The 14,016-nt window shown below is 39.7% G+C and overlaps 1 protein-coding gene across 1 annotated transcript; it reads right to left on the bottom strand.

The window, feature by feature from the left end:
• Positions 1-690: 690 nt before the first annotated feature.
• On the bottom strand, positions 691-13,459 carry LOC128855402 (G-protein coupled receptor 39-like; the record flags this gene model as incomplete). The annotated part of the gene is made up of 4 exons (XM_054090272.1): positions 691-2,623; positions 11,909-12,089; positions 12,192-12,354; positions 12,497-13,459. Coding segments are annotated over 4 exons (2,331 nt in total), but the record flags the coding sequence as incomplete, so codon positions are not given.
• Positions 13,460-14,016: the final 557 nt, after the last annotated feature.

Below are 14,016 nucleotides of genomic sequence, written 5' to 3'. Positions count from 1 at the left end.
TGAGTTTGGCAGCTACACGAACAAATTCACTGGGTGCTTCTTTCTCCGACAGCCTGGGGCAGTGCGGCAACCTAAATCGCAATCAATCTTTTCCATTACATCAAGAGCTCTGGCTGGCTGCAGGTATCTGCCTGTTGGAGGTCTCATAATGGTATCAAAATGGGGCTTTAATGCTACTTGAGAAGTGCCAGACCGGCACTTCAACCATTCCACTTACCTACCTACCCTTTGGTGAGTGCTTGGCCTAGCTTCTCCTCCTATTTGTGGTGTCCGTCTTGGTGTTGTTTGACAAATGGAGGGACCTACAATTTTTAGCTGACAGAATGGCAGATGGTTTTCTATGGGGAGTTTTTTAATGGAAGAAATATACGGAGAGGTTTGCCATTGCCTGGCGAGGAGCGACCGCTTTAAAAAAATCGTTTTCTATCATTTTAGTGTTTCACGCACGGAGTTTTGAATCTACGCATTTTCCAATAGTGATCACATACCAAACCATTCGGCTATCCTGAGTCTAGAAATATATAAATTCCTTCAATTTGTAAAGGCTGCTTGGTCATATGTTTTCGTTCTTGTTTCATTAATAGTTCATTCATGCAAGGACGAGAGGTTACGTCAGTAGCGCTGGAAGGTTATTCAAGTGTAATAAGTACATATATTTACTATGCCGCATACTTTCGAGAATGTGGAAAAGTCAAAGTTAGCCATTGCCATGCGTTACCTAGAGTTTTGCCAGACTAGGAGCTAACAAATCCAATTAAACAGAGTTTCTAATAGAAAATTAACAAAAAAAAGAAAGAAAATATATTTAATTGAATTTTAGGGAGGCTATCCAGATTATTTTGGTGGCCGCCGTAGCCGAATGGGTTGGTGCGTGATTACCATTCGGAATTCACAGAGAGGTCGTTGGTTCGAATCTCGGTGAAAGGAAAATTAATAGAAACATTTTTCTAATAGCGGTCGCTCCTCGGCAGGCAATGGCAAACCTCCGAGTGTATTTTTGCCATGAAAAAGCTCCTCATAAAAATATCTGCCGTTCGGAGTCGGCTTGGAACTGTAGGTCCCTCCATTTGTGGAACAACACCAAGTCGCACGCCACAAATAGGAGGAGGAGCTCGGCCAAACACCTAACAGAAGTGTACGCGCCAATTATTTATTTTTTTTTTATCCAGATTATTTTAAAGGTGTTATTTCTTTTTTTTTGTTTTTGAAAGAGTTGCATTTAATCTGAAAATACATACATACATACTTTACACGTGTACTTAATCTACATAGATAGTTTTTGAGCTTTATTTGGTTTATTTATTACAATTTGAATATTTTTCATTTCATTTCATTTTCAACTAGCCATCGAAGTAAACATTTGAAATACCAACTTCCCTCGCTCGACATACCTACGTATGTCAGTATATTTTCATATACACACACAAATATTTAAACACATCAAAAAGCACACAGGTTAACACATGCCATATCAATACTTGTACTTTGATATCTACTTATAAAAATCTGCTAATAAATTTATGATACTATTCTAAGTACTTGTACATCTTCATCTAAGATGCGTTCGTGATTAGCCTCTTCGCTTCAAGTGTACGCGTATCATGTCAAAGTAACAGCCTCCTCCAAGTTTCCCTCGTCATCGAAACTTACATGCACTGAGTGCCGACCGGACTTTGCTTTAGGTTGTTGCCCCTCCTGGAACGCTGTTAGTTCGCGCATTGTTGACTGCCTTTTACATTTCCGCACTGAATACTTTCGCTTTCCGCTTTCAATAATTTCTCTTTTTTGGAGTACTTCATCCTCAGTCGTCGCGGTAGATGCTGTTGCTATTGCACTACTATGCAACATCGCTAACATCTCACTCTCGGGACCACAGGGTATGTGCATTTGTATTTGTATTTGAGTCTTAGTGAGAGAGCGCGTATTCGTTTTTATGTGAGCAGTGTCATCGCTGTAGCGGCGATTGGATTGACGCGAAAGAATACTGGACGATGTTGTATTGCTGGTAGCCGTGTTCGAGGTGTTGGTATTTGTGTTAGTCGCCACTCCAGTTATTGTGCCGGTGCGTGCGCGTATGCGCCTATAGCGTCCACATGTCAATGATAAGGCAGCGGCATTCCATGTGTTCAAAATTAGCCGTAGAAATCCTTTGCGAAACTTTGTGGACATCAGATTGTAAAGAATCGGATTGATGGCAGAGTTTAGGTAGAACATGATGCGGCAAAAGTACAGAAGACTATAGTAACGTTCTATGCCGATATCAAAGAACGTCTGCTCTGAGCTAAGTATAATCCACATGGTGAGCATTCGAAAGGGCAGCAGGCAAAGAAAGAAGGATAGCACGACAGCGCCCAGCATGAGCACTACTTGTTTCCGTGCCTTCAGACTTAGCTCTGGCTTCGATGGCCGAATACGTAGCATTGGGCCATTACTGGAGATTAGATTTTTTGCTATAATAGCATAAAGCACGATTAGGATTAGCAGAGGTAGAATAAAGAAAACGATTACTGTCATCAGAAAGTATCCGATCGTCCAATTGTTGACAGCCTGCGTTAAACACACTGCCACTGATGATCCATCAATGTACTCGACGAATTTGTAGTCGGCTACCCAAATAATGGGACTAAATATAAATATAAAAAATAATAAAAATAGAGCAAAATGCGGCATCAAGTTTACGAAAGGAATTAAGACGATAAATATTCTGCAAAATGTGTTTCCGGGCATATACCAAAAAGATTAAGGAGAAGATTGGACTAAGCCTATCAAGTTTTTATGCAGGGTAACACTACGCAATATTGCAAAAGGTGAAGTTTGATTTTGGTGACAGCTGATGGTAATTTACTAAAGAGACTTTAGATCAGACTATTTGATCAGTTCTGTTAATATTAGTAAGTACCTCTTCGAAAGGTTCATAACCTAAAAAGAGAGATGTGAGAGAAAACTATTTTACTCATGATCTGTATCGTTTTTCATGGGCACGTGTTGGAACGATGAAATGTACGTGTTTGCCTAGACAAATACAATAAAAAAGCTGTGCTCAGGGTACCTTATCTGCCCATAGTTCGAATAACTAAACCACCTTTGTAAGGTAGGGAGAAGCAAATTGCAAAGCTTCTTGGTCTTGGTCTAACCTACAAATGGTTGTGAAGTCGAATTAAAGGAGAACAGGGTATACTCGCAACCATTGGCGCAGGTTATGGATTAATTGACACTATCGCCACTGTTGTGATGGGATATCTATACTCAGGAACCAGCTTCATCACCACCAATAATACCATCCTGAAAAAGCATATAACAACTCTTGCTAGCAGGTTCTATTTTTGATCAGTTGGTAATTGCAAAGATGTGAGGCACAATCAGGCGATTCATACGGATATGAATGACAGCTCGTGGAACTATTCAAATATGAGAGTAAAGTGGTCTAGTTTCTTGGCCCCGATCTAAATAAAAAGTGATGGGTTCAGTACTCTAAATTTGGCAAAATAATTGAGATGTAATATGTATCGTCTTTGCATCAAATTTTCCATCGCAATGGGCAAGATGGGCATCAGCACAAACATTGAAGGGCACATTTATTTTTACTGACATCCAATAGCCTTCTTTGTGAATGACAAATGGCCTTCGAAGGAAATGATTACGTCCAAGGTTGTTGAGAAATCCTACGTTATTTTTTCGCTTCTGTCAGCAGTGATGCTGGATTCCCGGCCATTGTGCTATCGAAGGCACAACCACCGAGTTGTCGAGTAGCAAATGTTTTTGATTGGCCGTATTGCAGATGCGTAATTACAGAGCAGATTATTTGCAGAGTAGTATTAGAGAGCGACGGGGTTCTTAGACGAACGCGGCTATTTGGATAACCGTTCAGTAAAAATGGCGTCAAATATGAGAAGCTTTTTCTCGGCGGAAATACACTCGGAGGTTTGCCATTGCCTGCCGTGAAGCGACCGCTTTTAGAAAAACATTTTTTCTTAAGTTCTAGTCTTTCAGCGAGCTTCGAACCGACGTTATCTCTGAATTCCCAATGGTAGTCACTCACCAACCCATTCGGCTACGACGCATTACCAGGAAATAAAAATATATTTTAGGATGAAGGGTTTCTTTTTGCTCGAACACCTAAATATATGCCCATTTGCCTATAATATTATATTTTATTTGATCTGTTTCGGAGCTTATTTGACAGAGTATATTTACGATATATATATATATATATATATATATATATTTACGATTGCTATGCTTAAGGAATTAGGGGTCTCTTTAAAAGTCTAGGGTTCATTTAGGGTTCCTCAATATTTGCCTTATCTTAGACCCGGAACAGATTAGCAGCGGCGCTGGGGGTAAAGGGTTGACAGGTGGTGATATGCTGATCCACTTCCGTCGGAAAATTCGATCGGTTAAACACTATTGCGACGGGTCGGTTTTCAGCGGATATTTTGTGGTTGTAATAAAATAAATTTTGTGGTAATATCTTTTCGTTTACTATATTTGTGAAGCCATTCGGTGAAGCTCATTGTTAACAAAAAAAACATCTAAATTATTGATATTTTGCTTGTTTTCTTGTACATATTTCGAATAAATATTATTTGCTTCCTATTTGCCTGCTGTTGCTTGTAAGGCAACAAATTTTCATCAAGTGATCAGAAAAGCAACCCTGAGTCTTCAAACCGCCGGAAAAAATATAAATAAATCTAATTATTTTGCCGCCGTAAAAATGATCGACACCAAGAAATCCGTTCCCGCCGCAATTCTGTGCAATTTCATGCGATGAAATTTGTTCTAATTTTTACTGCTGGTATCCTTCAACCCATTACCCGCTATCCGTTGCAATTCTGTTCAGGGGGTTAGATTTTTTCTTTTCGTAATTGATTTCCTGAAATGTTTAAGCTATGAACAATAGTTTTCTTCACAGCTAAACAGAGCACAGATTTGTGCCTATTTTTTTGAAGCCAAAGAACGAACACCCAGATGTGAAAGCGTGTAATTAAAGGCCACACGACAACAACGCCTACTACTGCCCTAATGCCAGTGGCGACAGTGGCTGTGGGTGGTAACAAAGGTCACTGCGCGTAACGGTATGCGATTACTTAATTTCTATTATGAGCGTAACGTTATAAGCTTTGCATAAAGGGGACAAGCGGTCGCGCGAATAATACAAATAAAATTTAGGGGCAAATAAAAAAGGGTCGCGGTCAAATATGTAAGTAAAGAAAAAAAAACCATAAAATTAACACTAGCGAACTGATAAAGGAAAAAATTTGCTACTTATACATACATACTCGTATTTGTGGTGTTGGTAATGGGCACGCAATGAGAACCGGCGGTGATTGCGATGATGATGACGAGGAAAATAATGAAAATAAGGGCTAAAAGCCGACATTTGCGCGCAAGCACAAAACTCATTCAAATATCTTTTAATAGCCATTCACTAAATTTACACATTTCATTTGCTTGGCTTGGGTTTCTACATACATTTCATGGCTTTTGTTCGGCATGCTAAAATCGAAATAATAAGCAATGACTGCAAATCTTGACAAAAGGCATTAAATTAATATTCAAATTACAGGCAATATTAACAAGAACGAATAGAAAATAATTGACAATAAAATCTGCATACAATATTTATGAATGCGAAACTAACAATTACAACCATAGAAATATGTATGTACATGGCATTTTCTGGCACGACTGAAATCCAAAATTTTATATGTACAGAATATAAGGCGCTAGAATTGTTGCTACATCTTATTTCTACATTCCAATGTACAAAAATACTTTACAAACTTATTACGTATTTGTACAGGGTGGCACAAAATTAATCTCCCTATCGGAAAATTTATAATATTTGCAAATGGTGTCGTATGTCAATCATATTTGACACTTGTGAACTCAACAGCTGCAGTATACGAGTACAGACAGACAAACAATGGAACACGTAAAGATCAAAATAAGGATATCCATCACTCAAAATTATGATTTTAGTGAAAAAGTTTTTCAAAAACAAAATTGGATGATTAATTTTGTACCACCTTGCACATATACCAAGTTTTAAGATCGATTAATTAGAGTTCATATAAGAAAAATTTGCCACAATAATTGAACTATTTTATTGAAAATAACATAACATAGCATAACATACATAACATATGTTAAAGTGTAAGTAAGTTTTTGCCGTCGGCAATGCTGCTCAACTTATTGAATTAAAAATTATTATTGAATTAAAAAGAAAATTTTCGTTACAATTCAATTTTTCGCAATATCAATTCTTTCTAAAATTAGTTGCTTTAAAAATTCTCAACCTTAATATATTTAACCTTCTGTTTTAAAAGTTCTGAGAACCGTGCGGATAATAGGAAAATTTTCATTTCATTTCATTATCCGTAAGGTTATCAAACTTTTCAATGCAGAGTTTTTCGGTGCATAATTTTATCAAGTAGAATTTTACAATACATCATTTTAACAGCCAGAATATTGTACTATAAAAATTTTGTACCCAATACGAAATTATCACTAGTAAGAGGCAGGATAAATAATGTTTACTCGCATATTTTCTAGGGCGAGAATTGTACTGTTTTCTTTTCTCGACGAAAATCTCACGACGTTCTCACGCTCTCATCGGAAGTCAGGTATCTTGGAGTGATACCTGACTCCAAGCTCCATTGGAAGATGCACGTTGTAAATCGAGTTAAGAAAGCCAGTTTAGCTTTCTACTCCGGCAAAACTAAGTTGGGTAAAAAATGGGGTTTTAAGCCAATTTGTGGTTTTTCCAATTTTGACATAGATATGGTTGCTTCTTTGATGGGTAGCTCTTCCAAAGGGCTATAACATAACTAAATTAGAGAGAGTGTAGAACATGCCCCACAGCCGCCCTTAACCTCATTCTGCACTTACTTTCCGTTGATCTTCAAATTTAATCAATTGCCGCTCAGAGCGCTTTTAGTTTGAAGGAAGTTGGCCTCTGAAAGCAATCTCCTGTAGAACATGGTAGCATTTTGAGGCAGATTTCTACTTCCATCTGTGTACTTCGTACAGATCTCTCCATCCGCAAACTGGGTTTTTAAGGTTGTGCTAGGGCTATATTTTGAAGCAGGCTGAATTTGAAGGAGGAAAGTGTCCGTACGGACATGGGTACCTCTGTTTTCACCGACGGATCCAAGATGGAATCTGAAGTTGGAGTGAGGGTTTTGTCGAGATCAGCCAACCTTTCAATCTACTTTAAACTGCCGAAAACTAATAGTGTTTTTGAAGCAGAATTCTTCGCGATTCTGTAGGGATGCAAAATACTTAGGAACGTGGGAGCGAGGAAGATATTAACATTTTTTGCGATAGTCAAACTGCGATCAAGGCTCCGATGACGGCATGGTGCAGATCCAAACTAGTCAACTCCTGTAAGGAGGAGATCAATTCTCTTGGGTGTCTAGGTAACATTTCACTGATCTGCGTTCCACGACATAGGAACATAGAAGGAAATGAAATTGCTGATGAGCTTACCAGGAAGGTGACTGAATGTGTCTCAGAGACCTCCTACTTGGTTATCGGCATCCCCCTGACTGTTGTTAAAGGGAAATCGCACAAGGATTACCATTTAATCTCCATTGCAGAAGCTGTGGGGAACTTTCAGAGAAGGAGACTGGTGAGCACTTTCACTATGAATGCACGGGTTTTCGCAACAAATCGGTATTAGAGATATATTCTGAAAGCTTAAATAGTAGGACAAATTACTATATTAGGATCACCGATGGGAAATAAGTATTTACAAACATTCTATTTGAAAGGCTGAATATTTATGCTGAGAACATCCTAGACGATTACCAATGTGGTTTTAGAAACAACCGCTCAACGATTGATCAAGGTTTTACTGTCCACCAGATATTCGAAAAGTTTTACGAATATAAAATTGATATATTTTGCCTCTTTGTTGACTTCAAACAGGCATTTGACAGTATAAATAGAAAACGGATAAAATACTGCTTTCAGAAAATTGGAATACCTCTGAAGCTAATTAATTTGATTCTCTGTACATTGTCGAACACAACAAGTAAAGTACTGGTGCAAGGAAGCCTGTCAGACCCATTCGAAATCATATCCGGAGTAAAACAAGGAGACGCATTGTCATGTTTAGTATTCAATTTAATGCTACACACGACTGTTAAAGAAATAAACACGAATGGAACATTATTTAATAATGATTTTCAGATATGTGCCTACGCTGATGATATTCTTATTATGGCTAAAGGTAGAAACACTCTTATACGCGTCTTTAAATGTATTGATAAAGATGCAAAAGCTCTGGGACTACACGTAAATACCGAGAAAACCAAATACATGATTCGGTCAGTCAACAACACGACACGCGATGACCTAAGTATTAACAACTTTGCTTTCGAAAATATCACTGAATTTAAATACTTGGGTTTTAAACTATCAGCAGATAAAGATTCGGCGATAGCTATTAACGACAGAATCCAAGCTGCAAATAACGCCTACTACGTTAACATAAAACTATTTAAATCAAAAGATTTGTCCAGAGCACAGAAAATAAGAATGTACAAAGTACTGATACGACCCGTCCTTACATATGGTGCAGAAATATGGACGCTGAAAACAAATGATATTCATCAGCTGATGTGCTTCGAAAGACGTATCATAAGGAAAATATATGGTCCGGTTGCAACAATAGATGGCAGCTACCGCATTCGCTACAATAATGAAATCGAAGAAATCGTTCAAGGACAAAATATAATACGTTTTATCAAAGCCCAACGAATTAGATGGATTGGGCACGTACTGCGCATGCCGAAAGAGCGAAATGCTAGGAAAGCTTTTATTTTAACACCAATTGGAGGAAGAAAAAGAGGACGCCCACGAAAGCGATGGTTAGATGACGTCGAATCAGATCTTAAGCAAATGAACGTACACAACTGGAGAGATGTAGCCATGGATAGAATAAAGTGGAGAAAAATTGTTGATGAAGCTATGGTCCACCACGGACTGTGAGGCTAAGAAGAAGAAGAAGAAGATGGGAAATAAACACTTATGCACTTTGCAGCTCTATTAATAACTAACTTCACTGGACCATTTAATTTTCTGTAGTGAGAACAAGCATTTTTAGTTGAATACAGACAATCATTTGAAATTTATCGGCAGATCTAAGGTCAAGTTTGAAAGTCGTATAATGGAATATGGAATATGTTTCTTACCACAGTTCAAAGCCATTGTAGAGCGATGGTCATACAATCTGTAAAATGAAAAAGCGTTGAGAATAGATCGGCGCAACTACCGGTGCCGTGAGTAAATCGAGTAAATTTTCAGTCAAAACATTGTACTCGTAAAATACGTATGTTAGGCAGAATATGAATCACATCTAACAGTAAATATAACTTTTTGAAATAATTCGCCTTTAGCATGGTGAAAAGATTTCAAAGGTGAGCTCTTTAATAGAACGTTATTCGGCTCTGAGTTGATTTGATATAATCAGCTGATGGGCTGACGTCACTTGAGGCGTGTTTACAAAGAAACTGAAATTGTGTTGGTGATATACGAAGAAAATCAACCAATGGCACTTTGTTGCCGTCTGAACAAAGACTGATTGGACAAGTGTGCGAATATGTTTGAAATTATCGTGCAGATTGCGACTGGCAATATGATTGTGTTAGTGCTATACGAAAACGAATCAACACAACCTTCACTCATGCTGCTTCGTTGCTATCTGAGTAACGACTGATAGGACGAGTGTGTGAATACATGTGAAATGATCGTGTAGAATTCGGCTGCCGAATCCCCAAGTGGCGCGACAGTCAAAGTTCCCCTCATTATTTGCTTTTTCACCATAGCTAAATAGCAAACCTGATCAGCGGTCAGATACCCATCGACCTCATGGTCCGGGAACAAATGGATGCGAGTGACTCCAAGAAGAAACACGTCATCACTAGCTTCCCGGAACGGGTACTCCTAACCATGCTGCAGTGGCAAAGCCGATGGAATATTGAACCGAGTGTCAGATGGACGGCGAAACTTATTCCATCAATTGACAAATGGGTCCAAAGGAACTTCGGAGAAGTGAACTACTTCTTAACTCAGTTGCTCTCGGGCTACGGGTAACCGATTCTAAGTGCATATACTGCGTAGCACCCAGCGATGACGCGGAACATACGTTTTTTAGTTGTGACAGATGGCTCACGGAAAGAAATTCTCTGAGGGAGCAGATTGGGGACATCGAACCGAACAACATAATCAGCAAAATGCTCGATCGCGGAGACAGCTGGAACGCGTTAAAGAAATACATCGCGAACGAACTACGAAAAAAAAGATCGACCTCGACACAGTGCAGCAAAGTGAAGCCGCACAGATAGAGACACAAAAAGACGAGCCTATAGCATGAAAGCTGGCTACAAATATGGTGGACTCAGACGTGGGTGAATAGAATTGGTCTTTTATGGATGCCGTTCTGGGCCCTCCCGAAGTAATATAAAAGGCAGTTCCAGGAAGGGTGTCTCCCCAGAAGGAGAGGAGGGATCGTTTTAGTGGCCACACCACACGACGCAGTAGACGACGGTCGCTGTAAGTGCGAAAGCATTTTGAACCCTACCTCACCACCAAAAAAAAAACAAAAAATTGCAAACCTGGTAATCTATCATCCACCAATGATAGTTTTTCCAATTGTTATGTTTCACCAACTTTCAAAGTTCTCCAGTTGTCAAACTATTTAGTAAGGGTTGCCATGCATTATTTCATGGTAGAAATTTCGGCTTAATTGTAAATACGTAACGTGAAATTGGTCATGAGGTTGGTCACCAACATGGTTTCCGTGAGCACACAATTTGTTGCGGTGTAGAAAAATTTGAGCGTGAGTTTATTGTTTTAGATTTTAAGTCACCAATCAGAATTGAAGGAAACATATGGAGCTGCCCAGAATTGAAAATTTGGAGCCAATCAGCTGTACTCGGATTTCGGCATACATGAGGAGAGAGAGTGCTGACGCAAGAATTGAAGCCGGACAACCATAGACAACGGGGAAGAAACGTAAGCCGGATATCAGGATTGTGGTCAAAAAATCATCTTCTCGGTCTAGAAGATTTTAGACACAACGCCTTTTTCAACAAGCTAAATTCCTGTAACTGGAGTGCACCCAATTCCCAAGTGCCCAACTAAGCATGAATGTGATTACAAAAGTTGTCTGTTAGGTTCGGTTTATGCCATGATAGCATCATCGGACTTTGTTCTTTTCGAAATAGAGGAAGAGACACTATTAACGTGAATGCTAACCGACCTTGTGTCGCTAGAGTTTGACAATGTCGATATATTTGAGCTGTGGCCTTATCAAGATGTCGGTGCGCCAGGAATGTGGAGAAAAAAAGAAAATATTAATGAGGCATAGTCATTGCCAAATGGCGAAATTATTATTTTATAGGCATTGCATTGCCCTAAATGACAAATTTATAAAGCACCCCATCTAATCTGAAACCTTTTTAAATGCAATTGTGCAAGATATATTTTTAATGGATACATTTAAGAATCGAACAGCATGAATGAAGAGTTGTACGGCCTGTGAAGGTACTCTGCACGATACTAACCATTTATTCGTAAGCCCTTTTAGACCCACTCACCCGTCACCTCTCCCCCTTTGGACCCAACTCGTCGTCGAAACAGCAAAACATGCCTGGGACCATTCTTATTTGAGTTAGACGATGACGATCGGTGCCGACACCATACTGGCAGGGATTAATGAACTGCTACAACAACAACAACAACATCGTTAAAAGTAGTTGCTAACGTGAAATAATATCGCCAAAATATCCGAATACAGGCAGATCTACTTTGTCATTATTTTTAATTTTTATTAAATTTGACCGTGTAGTTCAATTATTGTGGCAATGCTTTGGCGGTGAGTCCTATTCGATTTACTTACCTGGTAAATATCGCAGCTAATCCCCACGCCAGTATGCAAATAAGGATTGCGCGCGCCTTTGTGCACACATAGCCAGCTTTCAGAGGCTCACAGATAGCGTAATAGCGCTCGAATGAGATGGCCAAAATGGTCAATACACTGGCATGCGCGACCGTCAGCTCAATAAAGGGCACTGCTTTGCCTAAAGAACAGTAGAGAAATTAAATTATAAATACCTTACAATATTCAAATGTACATCCGATAAATATAAGCATTATTTTAATTCAAACAAATTTGAACATACACATTGCATGGCCCAGCACCCAGGTTTCAGGTCGCGTGTTTACCTCTACCAAAACAGTAGGTGTGCACACAAGCAACACCAATAGATCGGCTATGCTGAGGTTGGTGAGGAAGATGTTGGTGGAGTTGCGCATATCTTTGGTTTTCACAATAACAATTGGCACCTTTCATATGAAGTAGAAATAAAACGTAAATCGCAAAGCTAATAACGAAATTCCACACTAGATTACATATACGCAATGTACGGCAACAGCATGCAACAGAGTACATATACTTACATTTGTATGTGTGCAAGTGTACACTTACCATAATGTTGCCAATAACACCCAGCGTCATGATTGCTATGCAAAAGCACATAGCAGTGGTGCATATGTATGCAGGAATCTGCGGCACTTGATCAATGTCGGGCTCGGTGGACGCATTGTCAGTGAAACTGGCGGCACTGACGATGAGAAGCGGAGTAATGGTGACACTCTCCACGCTTTCGTTGGCAGCAGCGACAGATTTGATAGTAGTTGCGGTGTCGAAGACTTCTGAGGGTTGTATAAACTGTAGTGAAACTGTAGTTTCGGTAATGGGTTGTTGTATATTGTAAACGTTGCCATTGGTATCATAGACGTCACTGTGGGGAAGCGCTGAGTGGCAGCTAACATTTCGTTGTATATTGAGAGTGCAGGGGCTCCTGCTGGCGTTCACGGCAACAGTGGGAAAAGCTAAGCCATTATCGACACCGCCATCGCCATGAACTTCATTACCACTTGCAGTTGAGACCTCAGGCAATGCTCCTGCCACGACGAAATTGTTTGACGCGCACCACCAGTAGAGGAGCAGCGCAGTGACTAATGTAAGGGTGAAGCTGAAAGTTTCACGATTATAGCGTTGGAATTGATTTCGCTCCGTACTTTGATGATTCTCTCGATTTTCATGTAAATTGACCGAATTGACGTAATGGCTTGTTGTTGTTTGCGTACGTAGTATTGCTGCTGGGGATGCTGCTTTCACTGTCGCCGCTCCTATGAAACAGTCTCTTGGCTCAACCGAAATGCTGATAGTGCGCCTATCCACCCCAACCGAGCTTGTTTTTCGTTCTTCCTTAAATATTATTGTCCCCTCAACTGCCACTGCTGCGGTCGTTGCTTTCACTGCTTGCGTTGTTAAATTTACGTCAGCGCTGCTGTGATCTGCTGTGTCTGTCCGTGTGCCGTTGCGATGTAGCCTCTTTGTTGGTGCCGTTGCTGCTGCTGTTGCTACAAGGGCGCCTTGGTAATTAAATACCACGCAACATTACCACACAAAGTGCGTCTAATGCATTCCAACTTGTGGCCGGAAGCATTTAGCTGTATGTGGGCGCTTAAATATAAGTTCTTGTGAAAATCACCCGCTGTTTGTCCGAGTGCTATGCAACTTTTCCGAATAACGAATTATTGGGAAGTAGAAATGGTGACATTAATGGCTACTGTTCGTTGGTCTGATGAACAGCTAATCTTATTACGTTGGCGTATGTGTTTTCTGTGGTAATGAACGAATTAAGTTGATTTCTTCGAGCACTTAATTACTAGGTTATGAATCCAAACGCCTCGTACGTAGTATAGTGAAGGATCTGGAAAGCTGCTTTTTAACAAAGTGCCTGAAAGGTAGTGTGCAAATTGGTTCATATGTATATACAGAAATATGATAGTTATATAGGTTATATTTATACATAAGTACATGAATGATTGAACGAAAATGAGGTATGCACTTCGAATCCACGGTCTTTTGTGCCCTCTACTCAGCAAACAAAATCAACATCTCAATAAACCTCAGATGGAGCTGGGCTGGACTGAGCG

The sequence above is a fragment of the Anastrepha ludens genome, chromosome 2, assembly GCF_028408465.1.
Source record: "Anastrepha ludens isolate Willacy chromosome 2, idAnaLude1.1, whole genome shotgun sequence".
NCBI lineage: Eukaryota > Metazoa > Arthropoda > Insecta > Diptera > Tephritidae > Anastrepha > Anastrepha ludens.
This window is presented reverse-complemented; position numbering and strand designations above follow the sequence as displayed.